Raw genomic sequence first — 20876 nt, forward strand, 5'->3', positions numbered from 1 at the left:
GACAAATATATGTTTCCATACAGAAACACACATATATTCACTCTACTCATGGCAAAGGCACCCTCTACACACTGAGATCAAAGCCTTCATACGTTTCAGAGACACGTGGGACCTGGCCAAGCAGTGACTCACCTTTGAGAAGAAGGTGATTAACGTCATTTGTGTGAAACCACAAATATTTATTTTAATGAAAAAATACTTAAAGTGTGCCACAGTGTCCATATATTCATCTGAATAGTAGTACAAAGATATGCATTTCTGAGAAAAAGTCTTAACGCTGTAGAAAATAAACGTGGTTCTTAAATTATGTCAAAAGAAACCAGTAAAAAAGTAATGATTTATACACTGGGATAAAATGAAACGGAGATAATAAATTATAATTACAGTATTTCAGATCCTCGTGGTGCTTTTCAGCGTTGGTTTCTCCACGTGCCACGCAGAACACGGCCCAGCAGCCAGCCCTCAGAATGGTACTGTGGGTAACAGGATGTGGAGCTGAACAGATCCTAGAGAAACGACACCACCGTTCGTTACTGACTGACACACACGACATTGGAACATGGCAGTTTTAGGTTTGTAAGTAACACATACTTCGTTAATGGAAATTAATTTCGCTTTTTTTTTTTAAATCAACTCCTCTTTTTATACTTTAATGAACTGAACAGCAATTATGGTCATCAACAAGAATGTCACCCGAGCACAATGCACGATGGTGCCTAAGTGGTGCTGCACGTTGCGTTGTCTTTTTATGCAAAGTCAACAGGAATTTGGAACAACCTCAGGTCTGATTAAGCACTGCAAAACGTTTGAAACTATAAAGTGCTTTTCCATACAAATCGTTTTTGCTCCTTAGAAACAGGAAAAAACCCAAACATGCACTTAAACCTGAAACCTCCATGCCATACATACTGCGGTTTAACATCTGTTTTGTGCCATTGGTTTTCAGATTTCCTTTCCCATCCCTCCCAACCCCCAGTCAAAAATTCAGATAGCGTCCAAACTGGATTTGTCAGTATCGTCCTGGTCGTGTTTGTACATGAAGGTGAGGAGGAAAAGAGCAATATCCAGAGATGACCAATAGGCAGTGTGCGACGTGACTGCAGACCAGTATCTGCTCTCCACCAGACCTTCCCTGAGCTCGAAATCAATCCTGTGCTCCAGTTCCACTAGAAATTGGAGAAGAAGGAGAAACGCTGTTAGAACTGTATGTCAGTGGAAGGAAAAGAAATCCTTGCTTATTTGTCTGCCACCTTTACGTTCTGATTCTGCAGAAACCAAACCTAAAGCTTGAAAAGAGCTGGTATATATATATATTTAGGTAACTGTATATAATCTTTCTATGCTGATTATAGAAATTAATCTATGCTCCTTATGAAAACTGCACAGAAATAACCAGGAGATGCTGAGATCCCGTCAGCAAACTCTGTCAGGAGGGGGATGCTCAGAGCCTGCAGCAATGAAGGGATCTGTTGTACCTCTGGCAGCTGAATCCCTATTCAGACTACATGCAGCACGACGTGCTTTCAGAAAACCATAGCTCTTTTTGATTTCCAGATTATTCCAAATACATTTCAGCAGTTATCTTTCCATTGTAACGGCTGCTTTGATTAATACCACATTCAGAGCAATTCTTGCTGCGCGTTTCACTGGGATGGTTGACCTATTGCGAAGGCACTTCAGCGGTTAGAAAATCTCTGCAAGGAGCAACAGAATGAAAAGGACAAAACTAAAAGCCTGCATAGCTACAAAAGCCAAAACCCCATATTGAGTAAAAAATGCAGCCATTTATCATAGGCAATTTCAAGGAATTTTAATTCTTGGCTGGGAGAGAGCATAAATGGAGCATCACAACAAGCGCTGCCTCCGCGGTCATGGCACAGCAGCACGGGGGAGTGACAGCCCTTCGTCTCTCACAGCGGCGTTCCGCTGCTTTCCAAACACAGCAAGGAAAGGGAGTCGGAGCCTCTGCATACCAGGAGCCAACCACAGTCATTTCCACTGAGATGCATGCATTCAGAACCAGTCGCTCTGCAGCAAAAACACCCCGACCAAACCCGTCTCTGTTACAGAAGCTTGGGAGGAAGCCAAACCCCACTGCAAGCCGTGCGGCCACTCTCTCGGAAGCAGACACTCGGGCCATGGATTGCATCACTCTGCCCACAGATTCGTGGCCTCTGCTCCAAGTTCTCCTCCTATAGACGGGATTTCACAGAATCACAGAATGGCCCGGGTTGGAAGGGACCTCAAGGATCACGAAGCTCCAACCCCCCTGTGCCATGCAGGGCCACCAACCTCCACATTTCACAGCAGCCCAGGCTGCCCATGGCCCCATCCAACCTGGCCTTCAACACCTCCAGGGATGGACGGGGCATCACAGCCTCTCTGGGCAGCTGTTCCAGCACCTCACCACTCTCACAGCACACAACTTCCCCTGACAGCCAACCTCCATCTGCCCTCCCTCAACTCCAAACCATTTCCCCTTGTCCCGCTGTCATCTCCCCTTTCCAAGAGCTGACTCCACTCCTGTCTGCAGGCTCCCTTTAGGTACTGCAGGCTGCCATGAGGTCACTCTGCAGCCTTCTTTTCTCCATGCTGAACAAGCCCAGCTCCCTCACCCTATCTTCATGGGGAGGTGCTGCAGCCCCCTGCTCATCTTTGTGGCTCCTCTGGACCCTCTCCAACAGCTCTCTGTCTTTCCCGTACTGGGGGCTCCAGACTGGACACAGCACTGCAGATGGGATTTCAGCAAAGTGGGATGTGGGAATTGTGCAGGAGACCTCAACGTGCCACCATGCAAAGGGACCTCATCAAGAGCTCCACAGTGCTGGCTGTCACACCACTCCATTTCCCTGAAGTTTAAAACCAACTCTCTGTCCACAGCAGTGACTCAGGCAGGTTATCTGCTGGAAGTGGCAGCAATCAACAGACTGCAATGCATCATGTGAATGCAATCACAAGATACAACAGTGCTAATGCTTGTGACTGCTTAGATTGCAAAAGCCCCGCCTTGAGATGAGAAGTTTAAAAATAAAGTATGAATGTCTGTAAAGGAAGTATATGTACTTTTAAAAAAATAACCCAGCTGCTAAAATTGCACTCTGTGCTCTGGGGGGTTCACAGCAGGACAAGGACAGCCTCTGTTTCCAGCCATACCTGCATTTAAATAGAGATTGCTTCAGAACTGCAAATGTATGGGCAAATTTACATAAATCCATTTCATTACAGAGGCTGAAATTCTTGAAGCAATCATTTTGCTTTCCCTAGAGATAGTCTAGGAACTACTGATGGACAGGTTTCGTTAGCTAAAACTCACACACACATAGATGTGTGAGCATATGTGACAGGCACAAATACACAGATAAATGTTTTTTAAGAGGACAAAAAAAAAAGATAACAGGGAGAACAAAGTCAGTAATTGCACAGCCTTGAGAGAATCGCAGAATGGCCGAGGCTGGAAGGGACCTCTAGAGCTGACGTGGTCCACTGCCCTGCTCAAGCAGGGATAGCCAGAGCTGGAGCCCAGCACTGTGCATGGGTGGTTTTTGGAGATCTCCAAAGAGAGACCCCACAGCCTTTCTGGGCAGCTGGTTCCAGTGCTCTGCCACCCGCACAGCACAGAGTGATGGCCAGAGGGAATATCCGTGCTCCAGTTTATGCCCGCTGCCTCTCGGCCTGGCACTGGGCACCACAGCACAGAGCCTGGCTCTGTCCTCCCCACACCTCCCTTCAGGTATTAACGGACACGGGTGGGATCTCTGAGTATCCTCAGCTCCAGGCTGAGCAGCCCCAGCTCTCTGCCCTCCTCACAGCAGAGCTGTTTCAGGCCCTGCAGCACCTCGCTGGCCTTATGCTGGGCTCTCTCCACTCACTCCCACAAGACACACACGCAGGAGATGCTGCTCCCACAAGGGATGTAAGGTGTGCTAGTCACTAACACGTGGGTTCGAGGAAGCCCGAGCTGCTCTGTGAGAAAGGTGGCGTTCCCACAGCGCTCTTCTTGTCGTCCCCTTCCGCTCCATCTTTTCCTGGCTCTGCAGTCTGCGTACTTGAGCGACCGAATCTCGAAAACAGCATCCCTCCGAGGCCCTTCCCAATGCTCGCAGCTCCTGAGCTCAGCAAAAACAAACAAACAAAAGGAAAACAAGCACGAGGTCAGCCAATTCAAACTGCAAATTAAAGCCGCCGCTGCGCCCGTCAATTAGAGCGGGGTGATGGAAAACACTATTCATGCTTTTCTAGGGTGGGAACAGCTTATCTGACTGAAGTCTACACTGTTTATCACGATGCTAATCTAGTGGACAGGCAAAGGCTGTAATTTGGAACTTGTTGTTACGGGGAACAAAAAAATAGATGGGAATGCTTTTGCAGAAAGGAATCCGGAATTTTTAAGTCTGCGTTGTAATACCTCCTTTATAGAAAGTTCAAGACAAATGTTTCATAACCGTGATGCTGCCTTCTGAACCTAAGAATCCCATGGGAATATTGAAGAGACTTCTTTTGTTTGTGGTCCTCACGATGAAATAACCCCTACAGAGCTTTAGAAATGCTCTATCGTCCTTCAATCCGACTCCTTTGGTTGCTCAGGAAGAAAGGTGTAAAAGCTAGGAACAGATCTGAGATGTTTTCTTCTGACTTTGCTGCCACCGTATGGACGAGACACTGAAGTTGCTGTAGTAAAACAGCAAAAAGCAGTGTACTGTGAGAGAACGCTGCTTTGAAATGCTGCACGCTTTCACTTAAGGACTGAACTGCTTTTATACACTCTATTTGTTGGGTTGGCAGGATTTCTTGCACTAGGTCACACTAACCTTCTTCCAGATCCCACACAGAGAGCTAAAGAAAGTCCTTGAGTCAACAAAAACTGCATGTGCGTGCTCAAATATAAGCTCCAGTGCAAGTGATTTTAAGCTCTACTAAATCAGGGCTTACTCTGATTCGGAAAGTTGATTCAGAAAGGCAGAAAGGGACAGACTTCACAGTGAACTAGCCTGAATCTCCCTTGGTAAAATTATAAAGTATTGGGTTCCATTTAACCTATACGGAGTGATTTTTTTCCTTCTATTTGTCAATACCACAGAACGCAAACACAAAACAAGCTTCAAAGTATTTCAAAACATGAAGCACAGTGGAAATTATATGAAGCCCCCAGGATGTTACCATAAGAAGGCAGACAGTAAAGCGGCAATAGCATAAACTCTCCGACCCACATCCTCTCCCTGCAACGCATCCTTTCCTTGACTTCAGTGTATTATGTAAACTGCCTTTTCTTCAAAGCAAATGTTAGTTTGGATTAGAACAAGCAATGCACCCCAAGGAAAACAAGCACTGAAAACAGGCAGGAATGACTCGCTGACAGTTGGACCTTAAACATCACATAGCAGTGATGCTGTGTGAGAAGACCCCTGCAGAAAAAGGGACAAGGAGCAATTACCCAGTATACTGGCTTTGCCTATGTTGGTTATGGACTCCCCGTAGTGGCGCCGAACCATGACTGGTGAAGTAGTTGGGCTTGGTACAGTTGAAGCACTTTCACCATCCGTAACTGAGGTAGGTTCTTTTGTTGGGTTGAGAAAACTTGGCTTCATATGCTCGTAAGGTAGAGGGTTTGCGGTGTTGTACCAGTGGATCTGGACTGGTGAAATGTTGCTGTAGTGCTTCAGGATTAAAGGTTCTAATCTATAGGCCTGCAAGAGGAATTCAGGAAAGAAAACAGAGTGACAAGACTGAAATCTATATACCCTATACTATATACCAGACTATACTACAATACCATATACCAGAGTCTGGATAGGAAAGCATGAAACTCCCCAGTCAGACTCCTGTCAAAGAGGCTGCCAAGGCCGTATGGATCAGAGGCCCAACATCCTGCCTTTGATGACAGCTAACACTGGCTGCCTATGGAGGAGCACAAGGACAGCACAAAGCTATACCAATACTTCCTTCCCAAGGCCTATCCCACCCTCCAACAATCTGTTACTCCCTTAGGGAAAACGACAGCGTCTTTGTTTTTCTACAGTATTCTGCGAACTGCTTGTGAAGCCTTTTTATGATGGCAGTAGTAGATTTGGATCTATGACATTTAATGGAAGCCAGTAAGCTAAAGCCAAGTTGGAACTTGACTGAAGGGTTATTTCACGTCTTTGCAAAAAAGCAAGTTGAGCACACTCAAATTTTACCCTTATTAATTTGAAAAGAGAAGCAAAGTGCACGATACTGAAGGCAACCATTTGCAGCAAATGCTTCTCAACTGCTACAAAACCCGAGATATGCACAGCAATCATGAACAGCCAGTGCAGTGCAGGAACACACGTGTGTCGACTCACACACTTTGAAGAACTCATTATCACACAGCCAACACTTAGAAACAAAAAAAGGTAAAAGCTTGCAACTGCAATTACAACTCACCACTGGATCTGTTGGATGAAAGATATTCAGTAAGCGGTTACAAATTGTTCTGGGCAGAATATGATCTTGACTCCCACTGTTTCCTGGACGGATGCCACGCAATGCCAAAAACACTGCTAGTGGAGATCCCATACAGAAGAAATTCTCAACCTAAGGAGAGATTTCATCTGCCTGAATGAGGGTGGAAATAATGCTTTCTAACATGGCTGGATTTGATTTCTCTCTGTTTCAACCAAGGGACTTGTATAGTATTGGTAAATTAAAACAGGGAAGAGCACTGTAATATACATAGTGTAACATAACAAGTTAAGTTTCCTGGTTTTTTCTGCTGTGAGAAGAGAGCTACATGTTGTGATGCTGCAACGTTTGAGAATTGGAAACTATGTTGGGTATTTGAACTGAAAGAAGTCTACCAACACTGGAAGGAGTAATACAAGAACTTAGAAGACACCAAGGAAAGAAATGTGATGTGTTTCACATCATTAAAGTCTGCTTCTCATGCAACTTTTCAAAGCTCACCACAGCTCCATAACCTTATCCTCAGCTAGTACTCCTTGACTCACTTTGCTACAGAAGCCATCAGTGCAACTACACTGAGCACTGGAGATGACCTACAGAAAACCCTCCTGGTAGTCACACACACATACAAGCTGGTGATATGTACAACCTCTTGCAAATACCCGGTGTTAAGTGAACAGAATGGTGCTCATCAGAAGTGTCACACGTCACAAACAGAAGCACTGCCTGAGCACAGCACACTGAGCTACCTTGCAGCTCACGCTGTGCAAAGCTGCTGCAACTTGCTCTGCAAGGATTGCTCTCAGCACTGCCAGGCAGGCAGAGCAAACCTGCACTGCAGCCATGAACCCATCTGACATACATCACTGAGCACTCATCAGTGGTGCTGACTTCTGGTCACTGCCAACGTAGGCCAGGATTCAACAGTGACCAAGAGGTGAATGCCTTTGTATCCCATCACCAATCCTCAGATATTGTCTCCGAGGAACATCAAATATAAAACTCTGTAGTGAAAAATATTTTTCAAAATCAAAATTACTTCTCAACCTTTAAAATGTTTTCTTATATGAAAAATTGGTTTGATCATTGTACCAGCTTCACTGTCACTTTCCCAGTAGTAGCACCAGTTTGCAGGGCACTGCAACCAAGGCACTGTCAGCGTGCTGCTACTCAACTGGTGAGAGGAGTTTATTCTTGCTGGGTGAACGCCTGGATTCCCACACGCCTTTGCTGTATGTCAGCACACGGAGCGAGGGTGTGGAAATAATGGTCCATTTCATCTACCAGATTCCAGCATTGAACAAAACATTCCTCCTCCTCTGACTTGGCGCTGGTACTCCACCTCTTCCTTCCAAAAGAATGTCCGAGCTCCAATTCAATGGAAAAAAGCCCTAGGTCTTCAGCAGAGCTATTCAGTGTCATATGCTGCAAAGCACAGATCACTGTCATCTGTAGTATTACTCCAGTCTGGTTCAAAGCAGCTCTTCTTTCAATTAATCTTCACAGAGACCCTCACATTTCTGCAGTTTGGACAAAAAGCCTTCTCATCTTCAAATACGATAGAAACAGATATTCACTGTGTTACCCTTTGAAGTGAGTACATCACTTCCAACCCTGTCCATCTGACTTGCCCATATACAGCATTTGGAGTACACAGTTATGGTCTTTGTGCTTCAGAAAGAAATCAAAAAGCGACTGCCAGCTGACATTTGCTGGCAGATACTTCCCAGAATTCTCCTCATGCAAAGATCCTTAAAAAGGTAAATAATTTAAATGGTCACGAGGTGCAGGTTTCTATCAATAAACATTAGCAGTGTCCATAGACAGATTTTTCTTGGAGCACAGCATTCTTTGCTGTATTATTTTCTTCCACACACAAGTTTTCAACATGATCTTCCATCTCTGGTAAAGTTCACAAAGACAAAGTGCCAACTGCAGGGTACCTTGAAGGGTGGCAATAAATCAATACCAACGCTAAAAATCAAAAGCAAGCCTTCCAAAAATAAAGCCCTTTAAATTGCAGTCATTAGACGCTTAGCACTGTAGCAAAGTGGCATCTACCAATTTTGGTGTTCCTGCATGAAGCAGGACTGAGGCACTCCACATACACTCCTGTAAATGTTTAACAGAGAAGCAATTTTTAAGAACACCACTTTTCAGGATAGCACTTTTCTCCTGGTTATGATTCACGAACAGAAGACCTAATGGATTCATTTTAATGTTAAGCAGAAGCAGGTATTACACCATTCCCCACATGTTCATATTCTGGCTAGTCCTTTCCATTACAACTGCACGTAGCCACCTGGCTGTGTATGACAGCCTAAGAGATCAGGGATCAAAGACTCCAGCCTCCTGCACTGCACAGCTCAAAGCAATTTGTGGATCAAGCACTTGCAGTGAATGACAACTCAAGATCCTATGAGAGCTCTGTCTGCCAAGAGCCATGGTGCTTGGTAGTCAGTGCCTACAAAGCAGTTACTTCTCTTTCAACAAGCTAGTCACCCTCAGGAAGCTTGCTGATGAGCAATCATCTCTCAATGACATCCTGCAGAAATCATCCTTTAGCAGGAGCACCTTGCTATCACATTCATGGAAAGCCTTCCTCTTCCCCTTGAGGTCTCCTTTCTTCCCCTTGAGGTCTGTCCCATGCACAGTACTCAAGCAGGAGGCGTCATTAGCTTTGCTCTACGATAGGAATACTGACATAAAAAAAACAAAATGTCTTTTTGTTTTTTTTCAGTAAGGGTAAGAAAAAGGATGCACATCAATGGGAAATTACCTAAGAGTAATCTGGATATAGTTCTCTCTTCTCTCTGCCTTCTTTTCCCCGCCCCTCCTGCTCTCTCTAAAAAGCATCTGTTCAAAGAAACCTTCAGTTTAAACACAGCTGAGTGAAGAATAATCTTTGCACACAGCAAGAGCAGTATGTCTGACTCCAGCTTCTTTGATGGTAGAGATAATAGCACAACATGCGTTTTTAAGCCGTGATAAAAGAAGGAGGCTATGACAAATTGAATTACAGCTAGTTTCCTCTTTTTCACGGCTCAAGATTGACCTTGGCTTCTGGGGGTGCTTCTGAATTCAGAAGGAAAGACAAACGGCAAGTTAAGAACAATAATCTATTTTCTTCTTATCTACCACGTCACATTTTTATTGTTTCATATTTTAGGATATAGCAGAGCAACCAGAAAGCGTTGCACATCCCACCACAAAGCTAGAAATGTCTTTTTCCAATGCCATGAAATTCTAGCAATTGACAGAGCCAATTAGCAAGCAGTCTTTTTCATGAGTATAGAAGTAACCTGCCCTACCTGTCAGGCCAGAGTAATTCTGAAGGAAAATCCACTGCTGGAGGAAATTCACTCCGACTGACTCAGAGGTGTGATGTGTTAGAAGCAGTCCCAAGGGCAGATGGTTCAAATGACAAAGAAGAAGTACAGTTGTTCAAGGTATGTGATTGGTGCAATCTGTCAAATGGTTTTTACCTTCCCACAAGTGTGTGTAGTGTGATAGCTATTCAAACACTGGGTTATGTATTCACATAGGAACATATATACTTGTAACAAATAGTAGCACATGAATCTAGTAGTGTGTTTATGTACATCCACACACATTCATGCCATTTTACCAATGTCTAGTGACATGGGAAAAAAAAGAAAGTAGAATAATTCTAACTGCAAGTGTGCTTTTAGTGTGATTAGGACATTCAGTGAAAATCTAGATATACATACCTTAAATTTTAAGACAGGTGTTTTCGCTATGGTGGATGCCTTTAAGCCTTGTAACCTCTCTTCTATCTCTTTCAACCTGGAAAATAAGGAGATCTTTCTGAGACAGAACAATGCAGACGTATTAAGGGACCTGATCCAAACAGGCACTGATGGAAGGTCCAACAGTTTGCCTGTTAGGCAGAGAGAGTGACTGCGTTGTTTCTTCCTCTGAGGCAGCCCAGTTGATTAAGAATCAATGCATGTGAAATCCTGTTCCTCTGACCACAGGAGGAATCAATCAAGACATTCATCACCCCAAGCATCTGCCCATCCTCCCTGCTCAGGAGCAGGTGATTCACCTCCTGCTTCCGCGGTTTCTGCAGCCACATCACCTGATTTTCACAGAATCACAGAATCACAAAATCACCCGGGTTGGAAGGGACCTCAAGGATCATGTAGTTCCAACCCCCCTGCCTAGCAGGGCCACCAAACACACACATTCAGATCAGGTTGCCCAGGACCCCGTCCAACCTGGCCTTGAACACATCCAAGGACGGGGCATCCACAACCTCCCTGGGCAGCCCGTTCCAGGGCCCAACCACTCTCCTTGTAAAGAACTTCCCCCTAACATCCAACCTAAATCTTCCCTCCTTCAACTTGGATCCATTTTAGTTTGTTTTGTTCAGCCACAGCCACAGGAGAATCCATGGCCCATTATGGAGTTCTGTACTGCAGTGGAATATCTGAAGGACAGGGTCTCGCATTTTCAGCTATCTCTAAAAAGGGTCCTTTATCTTTCACCAGTCTGTGGGATGAACAACATCTAACCCAGCACTAGAGCATTATGCCCTTGTCAAAGCAGCAAAAAGCACCTCTTCAAGTTCTCCTAAAGCATTCTGCAAGCAAAAATATGAAGGTTAACCTCTGTCGCCCTGATTAGAAAGATACTAGTCTGGAGCTAAAGCTTTTTGAAGAGTATTCCTCTCAACCAGTCAGTATGCTTCAATGAATGTGATTTGGTCTTAAAAAAGGAGGCATGCAGAATTCTTGACTCTTGTAAGCTGCTCTTGAAGGGTTCCAATAAATAAAATCTATATGCTCACGCTCTACAATGCAGTATATTTATGCACGCTGTCACACACCTCACTCAGGCATAAGTATTTTCAGAAATCCACTACATGTTTGAGAGCCCTGCAACACCAGAAATTCAGAAGATAGAAACATCCTTTACCATTCCAGACTGAATGACACTACGATGGCCTGTGAACAAGGGAGCCACTATCACACAAGTGCCTGTGTCAAATGGTACTCGGATTACTGGGATGAAAAGTGAAATGCATCTGCATACCTAAGGAGCCAGAGCATGGCTATAAAAACTGTAATTTTCCATCAGTAATATGCCTGTAGGGTCACCTTACCCCTGGGCACGATTTTTGGGTCTTTTACTTCTCTACTTTCTGAAAGATCACACTTTATCCAGCCCTGCAGCTGTTAGAGATGTCCTGTACCCATCCCTAATTACACACATACTGATCTCAGGCACAGTGGATCTGATGCAATACAAACGTTCCCAAAGCACCACTGGAAAGACTGAAATTCATGCTCCCATGTTCATCATTAGATTCTCTGTCTATAGAGTCTCACAGTACCCTGAAAGCCAGGTTAGAACAGAGAAAGCACCATAACAGTGTGAGGGCAGAGTGATTATCTACATGGTCACCTCATCCTGAAAATCCCTACCAACACCTGCAAGGTAATGAAACCAAGATCCAATCTGTCACAATGGGCAGTGCTGCTCTGCACTAAGAACTGCATTAACATTTCTAAATGGCAGCAGGCAGAAACTGGTAAATGATCTGCAGCAGAACAGTAATCCCCTAAGCCCAATCACAGCAACCACAACATCTGCACCCAGCTGGTGGAGCTCAATTTCCAAGCTCAGTCTCAGAGAACACTTCTTGTTTTTCTCCAGAGACTCTGGCATTTCGCTGCTCAGGTTCTGCGTGTTTCAGCTCACTGCACACCTGTGAGCTACCTCAAATATCTGCGGGGCTCATGGCCTGACCCTGTCCTTTCTTCTTGGCTAGGAGCTCCCAGCACATCTGAGCAGTGAGTAGCAGCTACTTGTTTGAGTTTGGTATAGTCTGTAGGATACGGATTCAGAGCTCTCATTAGCACTGCCAGCTCCCTGCCTGCTTAGTTCTGCGGTTAGCATCTACCACCGCCGTTCAGCATCGTCAGAGGAACATCAGCTGCAAAATACAAGAGCTATGGTGGGTTCTGGAAACACCCAAAGGGCGTCACGTAGGGCTGTGGTTTTATCCTTTCATAACCAAAGTGGATGCATTACCGTTGTTTGGTTATGTAAAGTTCTTCAAGCAAACGCCGCTCCTCATAACTCATCCAAGTGTCTTCAAGCTCCTCCTCCTCTTTCCGCAGCAACTGTTCATACAGGCTGACCGGGTTCCAGCCAGTCATGATGTCGTAGGTGATGACACAGCCCAGAGAGTGGGACACAATGGAGACTTTCCCTCCTTTCTCCTCAAACTCTGGGTTCCGAGAGCAGAACAGTGTGTACAGGCGGTTCAGCTCCTGCTGCAGCCCCTTGACAAGCTGTTTGAAGGTGGGAAGGGAAGAAGGTTTAATAACAACATATCTTAGTGCTCCTGTTCACACAGTGCATAGATCAGCCTCCTGAGCATGCGTGTAGGACAAGCATTGTGTTCGGTTTGTGTAACTGGGAAAACATCCCAAATTGCTTTTGGATCTTTGTAAGGCATACTTGAATTCATTCTGCCCATTGCTCATGTATGAAGGGACCAGAGCTTCCTATTCCACTTCCTCTCCTCCATGCTGCACCTATGTAATGTTTCCCCAGAATGAAATGATGCTAGTACAGGAAAAAAGCAGTCTCATGTCAGGCAAAAGGAAGAAACAGGAGGAGAAAAAGCACAAATGAGAAAAGCAGAGCCAGAATTTGAACATTTGACACAAGCGATGCTAACAAAATGTTTTTCTGGCTATAGATTACTGGGAGGTATGAGGGAAAAACAATAATGCAACACAGTTCTCAATCATCACAAGCTAACCCTATGATGCTACCATAATAAATACATATTGGCCCTAATTGAATCTCCTGGAGGTTTATCTGCTTCAAGTCCTATAGTAGTGTACATGTATATAAGAACAGGAGGATTCACTGAAATATTTTTTTTAGAGAGAACTGTTAGAAGACACAAGATTTGGAAAACAGACAATACAAAAAGAAACCAGCTTTGCTTGCGACACTCAACACAGAAACTGAGCAATGCTTCCAGGCTGCATAGAGGAGGACAAACATGAAATTGCAAATCATTCCCTTGTTAACAACAGGAAATTGAAGCTATAGAACATGTAATTTGAACATGATTTTTCAAGTGCCTGAATCATTACTGAATATAAATATGAATGACGCTAGCACTGTCAGTGTTTGATACACACTTTGCTGAGATAGAAACCACACAAGCCCTATGCCTCAAAGCACTGTGAAATGATTAACAAAGCTTTGCAGGAGCTCAGAGAAATAAGCATCAACATTCCCATTTTCAAGTCTTTTTGCTGTGATGCTGCCCACTGCGCTTGGCGCTGTGCAGACGTTGGGAGGTATGTTCACACATGAACAAACAGGCAGAGCTTTTTAGCAAGGGCTGCAAATAGCAATCAGGGCTAGCTTCGGCTGGTTGGCACTTTCTCCATTAAAAAAAAAAAGGTTTTGATTACAATCCAGAACAAAATAACAGAGATCTGTTGAAATCAAAGTGTTCCAGGACTATCGCCAAGCACTCAGGGAAAAAAGGGATTGCTGCTCTCCTGCAGTTTCCAGGCTGGCTTCCAGGTACCCCCAAGGAGACAGCACTATGTCCTGCCCACAGGGCCCTCAGCAGGGAGCCCACAACCCCAGACACACAGTGGATGCTCCGGATGGAGCACTGGCTCCTGGTTTCAGTGCAGGCAGCACAGAATCATAGAATCATTCAGGTTGGATCCCCGAACCCAACTCCAACCCATCCCCACCATGCTCACTGCCCATGTCCTCAGTGCCACAGCTCCATGGCTCTGGAACACCTCCAGAGACTCTACCATTCCATGGGCAGCTGTGCCAGTGCATCACTGGGGGTTGGACTCGATGATCTCTGGAGGCCCCTTCCAACCCCTACAATTCTGTGATTCTGTGATCACCAGACTTTCCGAGAAGAATTTTTTCCTCGTATCCAATCTAACCCTCCCCTGGCATGACTTGAGGCCATCACCTCTTGTCCTATCACTGTGATCTGCAAGAAGAGGCTGAGCCCCACCTCACCACCACCTCCTGCTGGGGAGCTGTAGACAGTGTTGAGGTCTTCCCTGGGTCTCCTTTTCACCACTGACCCACCCCAGCTGCCTCAGTTGCTCCCCATAAGAGCCATGTTCCAGCGCCAGACTCACCGTGGCTCCCAGGTACTCAATCTATACAAGGAGGAAAAGAATAATGCCATCTTGTTTTAAAAATCCTAAACAAGCTAGTTCTCAAACCCTTAAATAATATATCTCAGCATTAGCAACTTTTTTTTTCTTTTTCCTGATGGAAAGTTAAAAATAAGGTGCACAACAACTCAGCAACGTCCTTCAGTGCTCCCAGAGCACTGCCCAACTTACTCAACAGTCCTCTATCCTACTTTCCTATTTCCCTGGAAAAGCAGATTCCTTTCAGGAACAACATTGCATCAGTCTGCCCACAGCCCATTGGCACAGAGTGGGCAAGTAACCTTCTGGCATTGCCATGTTTCATTATAGGATTATGTTCTCTTGCTGCTTTGGGGAGTAAGACAACTCAGGTTGGAAATTATGTCCAGTCTCCTTTACAAGTGTCCAAATCCTTAGAAACTTGATGTTATTAAAGAGTTAGACAAAAACAAGGTCTAGGAAACTGTCTGTGGGTTTCCAAATAGCTCTACATTTGCCAACCAGAGTACAAGTACTTAATTTGACTAGATATCTGACACACAGGGTTTGTGAATCACTGGTTCACAGAATGAATCACAGAATCCTAGAATGGCCTGGGTTGCAAAGGAGCACAGTGCTCATCCAGCTCCAACCCCTGCTGTGTGCAGGTCGCCAACCAGCAGCCCAGGCTGCCCAGAGCCACATCCAGCCTGGCCTTGAATGCCTGCAGGGATGGGGCATCCACACAAATAGCGGTATGCAAACATGAACAGAAACCTTTCTCAGTTCCCACCTCCTCTCCTGCCTCCTCCCTCCCAGTTTCCACCTTAATCATTGACAAAGAGCCATTTCTCACTGCCATTCTTTGGCAGCTGCTCCCCAGTGCTTTGGGTAGCACTTAACCCACAAAAAGGTTTGAGTTTCCTTGAATGCTTGCCCAACGCGTTATCATCATCTCCTGAAAGTTTCTCACAGGCTAAAAAAGCTCAAATCCCCCCACAAAAGGCAGTACTGCGTCAATATTTTCCTGCAGCTGCTCCCACAAACCTTGTTTGCTGCTCTGATGGCTAATCCACTGCCTGCTCTGCTCAGCTCTTCCAGGAGGGACCAGTGAAAAGCAGGCAGCCTGTAGAACAGACAGAACCACTGCAGCAAAAGGAACACTTGCTAACTCTTCAGCAACAGCCACATCAAATCCCTGCACCCCAGCTGGCCCTTCGACTGCATCAGACTGAGGATGCAGCAACATCTGAAAGAAAGGTACTGAAAATCTTCCAACATTTCTGCCTTGCTTCCTAGGAAAGCCCTTTCTCCCTGTTGTGATTTTGGGAGAAATAAATCCTGAGCACAGCAAGCAGATCAATTATTTCAGTGCAAAAGTTTGGTGTAGGATTAAAATGCTATGAAGCATGCAGATGTGCCACTAACACTCATGCATAAAATACAAATAAAAGCAAGCTTTACAATGCCTGGAGCCCTTACTGCAGTCAAATTTCAAAGACTTTATAGCAAGTCATAACCAGGCACACTAAGCAGCCCACAATCCTCAGACTGAATAGAGAGCCAATATGCATTACTGCATTTTCAGAGGTGCAAAAGTAAAGACACCCGAGACACAGCCTTTACCAGTTTGACAGAGCTGTGTCCGAGTCACGGATGCATTTCCTACATGTTTTATTCTGGTCCCAGAGGGCAAGCAAGAGCCTTGATTGCCAGCAGTCAAAGATTTCAGCAAAGCAGAGCAAAGGAAGAAAAATGCCATGGGGACCAAGCAGATGCAGCACACTGCTACCCACTGTGCAGCTCTTTGGGGAGCAATTCTCTTTTTGCTCCATGAGAAGTCAATCCAGTTGCTTGGAGCTTCCTTTATCAGCTGAACTTTTGCCAGCGCATCTCCCATGTAGGAAACCGAAGCCCACAGGATCAAGTTGCTCAGATGTCACTGTTTTTGATTCTGACAAACTGAGGTTAAATGCTCTATGACCTTCACAAACCTAAATAAAAGCCCAGCAAGGAATCTTCCTGCACACATGTAGAGAGCCAGAGTGACACTCCTGCAGTCTGAGGGGAAGGCAAACCAAGACTGACAGTCAAGGTATAGGAATGGATCACTGGGCCTGCTCTGATCCAACCATAAATCCCATCTGCCTTTCAATTACATGCCTGTCTGCCACATTGCTTCCAACGTGTAGAAAAATGGCAGTCCATCCAACCACTGAGGAGTCCAGGTGGCAAGGGTACACGCTTTATGAACAAGGCACAGAGGCTCTGCCAGAGGAGATGCACTGCTCTCATCTCCAAAATAACAACTTTAGGATGAGAGGTGCTGGCCTTAAGTTGCTCCAGGGAAGGTTTGGCTTGGATATTAGGAAAAATTTCTTCTCAGAAAGAGCAGTGCTGCAGTGGCACAGCTGCCCAGCAGTGGTGGGGTCACCGTCCCTGGAGGTGTTCCAGAGGATGTGGCACTGAGGGACGTGGGCAGTGGGATGGAGGGGTGGGCTCAGGGATCTCAGAGGTCTTTTCCAGCCTTAATGATTCTGTGAAGATGCTGACTACACAGGCAGAAGGATCATGTCTCTAATTAGCTCTTGGGTACCTGGGTAAGCCTGGACTGTTGAAAGATGAAGGGGATAAGTAACCGTGGAAGCAGTGAAATACCTGGAGCTGCTGCCTGTCTCAGCTGAAGCTCCTATGTGAAGGTTTTAACTGCATCCTGTGTGAAGCTGGAAAATAACAAGCCTCTAAATCACAGCCACCGACATCTGAAACAGCTGTTTGTTCCTCTTTGGATGGAAAGAAGACCTGTGAGACTCAAGCATAGATGAGCACTCCTGTTTTCTGCAATGCAGAATAATGCACACAAGGCAGACAAACACCTCCTGGTCCACACCAAGGAGCTCCAGGCAGGATCCTGCACACCCCAGCAGGCAGGTTGCTGGGGCAAAAGCTGGCTTTTCAGGATAGTAAATAACACTTTCCCTCAATATAGAGGAAATGAGTTCTTCCAAGAGAACAAGGAGTACAAGACCCCGCTGGCACCCCGAGCACAGAAGTGACACAGACATTGCACGGCTGCTACTCAAACCTTCAGTGACTTGTTTGCAGCTGAAAATCGCATGCAGCTCTCTGGTCTCAAGCTCTTTGATCTGTCAAAGACAACAAAAAAAGCTGCTCTTCTCTTGGGCTCTGCTGATGGTCCTTTTTTGGCAGCAGTCAGCTCCAACAACCTCCCCTTGTAACTTTCCAGGGCCTTTCTCTGGCCTCTCCATAGGAGCTCACCACTGGACAGTCTTCTCACATGAACAGCTTGAAGTCCAAGAGGAAAAAACTCAAAGCACAGCTACATATCAAAAGGGAGGGCAGGAAACCTGACCTTAGCACCCCTCCAGCTTGAACAGCAGGAATGTTTTTGTAGGATTCATGGGAAAAGAATCTGAAAGCAATCTGTGGAACAGAATTTTGTCAGCAGCTCACACCAAGTGCCGGGAGAACTTCAGAAGTATAAACCTGTTCAACAAGCAGGCAATAAGAAAGTGCTTGGGCCTACTGGAGGTACAATAAGGTCCTTAAAAGCCAACAAAAACCTGCAGCTCAAGGATAGATTGATAAATCTCTGGGCAGCCTGGGCTGCTGGTTGGCGACCTGCACACAGCAGGGGGTTGGAGCTGGATGAGCACTGTGCTCCTTTGCAACCCAGGCCATGCTGTGGTTCTATGATAAAAGCACTGAGAAGGAGTTTGCTTCACATAAACCAGGAGAACATGGCAGCACACAGTGGTGGGAGGCTGCTGACCCTCCCGAATACAAAGCTGTCATATATCCTGATGGAAGGGGGCCAGTAGTGTGTCCCAACAACAGATGAGAGGCCAGAATGAGACTTCATGGGGTGAATAGGCAGGAAAGGCTTCATCTATTAGTAATTTTACATTAAAAGGAAGCACACAGCCCAACGCCTCCCTCAGTACCCCTTTTTGGTTGAGAAGCTGAGCCTAAGCCATGTGTATTCAAGTCGCAGCATTCAAGGCTGCACAGAAAGCAGATCCAGTAACCACTTTATAAAGTTGACAATCCAGTGAATTAATCAAGCCATGAAAGCGCTGGCAGGCAGTTCCATATTAGGTTCAACAGAATAAGCAAAGACAGTGCTCAAGCAGTCTCAGCTAAAGATTTCCTGCTTCAAACCCTTCTCCTTTTGAAAGACATAGAAACAACTTCCTTTTATTGCTGAAAGCAGCACATTTCTTTGCCAGACCTCGTATCAGGGGGATGAAACCTGTTGTAAGAACGAATACAAGTTCCAAGGTTCACAGATGTGAATCCCTTGATTTTAACACACGTGTAACAGCAGACTACCAGACCATTTCAGAGTGGAGCCACGCTAGGTCAGCTGCATGACACAGCCTGCCAGGCTCCACCAACACCAAGCCTGCAGCCACTGTGTCCCAGAGCCTTCATTCCTTCTGCCCTCAGCTGGTGAGGAATGCAGGACCCTCTGCCCTCCCTGCACTTCAGCTGTGGCGGAAGCATCCCATAAACATCAATTGATCTCTGAGACTGTTGCACTGTCTGAATGAATCTTTAAAGGTCTTTCTAAGATGGGTGGAAATAATATTCAGCCTGCACAAAAGGCACTTTCTGCCACGAGGCGTATCAATAATGTACAGAATTACAATTAGGCTGGAAGTAAGCACACCGAAGACCAGTAAAATAAGCACTTAACAACATAACAAAGGTGACAACACTGAATTCGCAGTGTGTCAATTAGGCTTTCCAATCTCTGCCAGAAGCATTTATTATTAAAGAAATACAAAGCTACAGTGACATGGGTGTGAAGCGAAGTCTTGCACCAGCAAGACCAGGATCAGTGTAAAGTTGTTCATTTCAAGGTAGGCATGCATGCCTCAAAAGACAAAGAAAAGCACTAAGTTGGCATCTGTGCAATATTTGAACAGTTTTGATCCTGTTTTACTCAGGGACCTCAGCGAAGATGAGGAGCTGCACAGCACCAGGCTCAGCTCATACAAATGCCACAGCTGAACGTGTGGGCTGCAAACATCCTCCATCCTGAGCTCTGAGCCCAGGCTGCCCGAGATGCTTGCTGAATTATTGATATCTGGCTGGTATCACGTTGCACATCACAAGTAAGAGGCACCTTTGGGATATTCTACCGTGTTGCAGGAGAAAATTATACTTGCAATCAGAGAGGGGGTTACCTGCCAGGATCCCATAACGCTTCGCTGAACAATCCAGCTGCATCTGCAGCAGCTGACTGCTATCTAAGGTGAAAGCCAATGCAACAAAGCTTCTCCTTTTCTTTCTTCAACACATACCCACTTGAACATCCCTTACTAAGATGTTAAAAGAGTGATCAGAAGCTTTAAAGCAATGGCTACATTCCAGATGTGGGGAAAGTCCTTTGAATTAGAAAAGAATTAATAGCAAAGTATTTTTAAGCGCTCTCAGGTGGATAACAGCTTTTACTCTTCTCTAGGGCAAACTCACTGTACTGTTCAATTTATTTCATGGGGCATAGCAAAGTTTCATTCATTCCTTTCAAGATTCAGCCAGAGGCTGGTGAAGCACTGGCACAGGTTGCCCAAGGAGGCTGTGGATGCCCCATCCCTGCAGGCATTCAAGGTCTGGCTGGATGTGGCTCTGGGCAGCCTGGGCTGCTGGTTGGCGACCTGCACACAGCAGGGGTTGGAGCTGGATGAGCACTGTGCTCCTGTGCAACCCAGGCCATTCTAGGATTCTAAGATTTCTGGATGGAAAGCTTCAGGAGTGCCAACAGTACACAAAGAAGCGGGTTGGTATTGTGAAGTGGTGAGCATACTAATTCTGAGCTGCATGTGACCATGTGAATGCTTGAAGACAAGGCTCTCTTCTCAGCTGGAATGAGTACTTGGAACAAAGTGAACACTGAACACTGGGGAAGAAGAAAAAAAAACCTGCTGATTTTCCAGAGGAGTGCTCAGTTAGTTGGTAATACACTGTTCAGTCTGTGCACAGGAAATGAAACGGGACGAGGAGCAGGATCTAAAAAAATACAAGCCTCCTTTCTGTAGCTAAAGGCAAAATAAAAGGTGAAAAGATGAACAGAACCGTGCATTGAGTGGAAGCTTACACAGCTCCAAGTGAAATAATGGCATCAGTCCAGAAGCCGCATCCCTGGTACCTCAGGGTCGGAACAGGAACAGCTGAGTGAAGCAGCAAACCTGCATCCCAGGCATTCATTTCAGGAACCTGTTCTTCAAGGTTTTAACATTACACCTGTAAGATTGC

General features: G+C 45.5%; 1 protein-coding gene across 4 annotated transcripts in view; it reads right to left on the reverse strand.

The window, feature by feature from the left end:
* Window positions 1–20876, reverse strand: part of DDHD1 (DDHD domain containing 1) — a 63488-nt gene that overhangs the window by 437 nt on the left and 42175 nt on the right. For 2 of the 4 annotated variants that reach the window (XM_042813223.1, XM_042813222.1), the window contains 6 exons: window positions 12484–12746; window positions 10155–10230; window positions 6406–6555; window positions 5432–5684; window positions 3936–4106; window positions 146–1166 (listed from right to left, as the gene is read on the reverse strand). In XM_042813223.1, the coding sequence (XP_042669157.1) occupies window positions 985–1166; window positions 3936–4106; window positions 5432–5684; window positions 6406–6555; window positions 10155–10230; window positions 12484–12746 (1095 nt within the window). In that variant the 3' untranslated portion in view covers window positions 146–984. Of the gene's footprint in view, window positions 1–145; window positions 2193–3935; window positions 4107–5431; window positions 5685–6405; window positions 6556–10154; window positions 10231–12483; window positions 12747–20876 lie in introns of those variants that run through there. The other 2 variants (XR_006167922.1, XM_042813224.1) reach the window with 2 other exon arrangements.

Source organism: Centrocercus urophasianus, unplaced genomic scaffold (assembly GCF_019232065.1).
Source record: "Centrocercus urophasianus isolate 14NV4802_14NV808 unplaced genomic scaffold, USGS_Curo_1.0 seq_14, whole genome shotgun sequence".
NCBI classification, from domain to species: domain Eukaryota; kingdom Metazoa; phylum Chordata; class Aves; order Galliformes; family Phasianidae; genus Centrocercus; species Centrocercus urophasianus.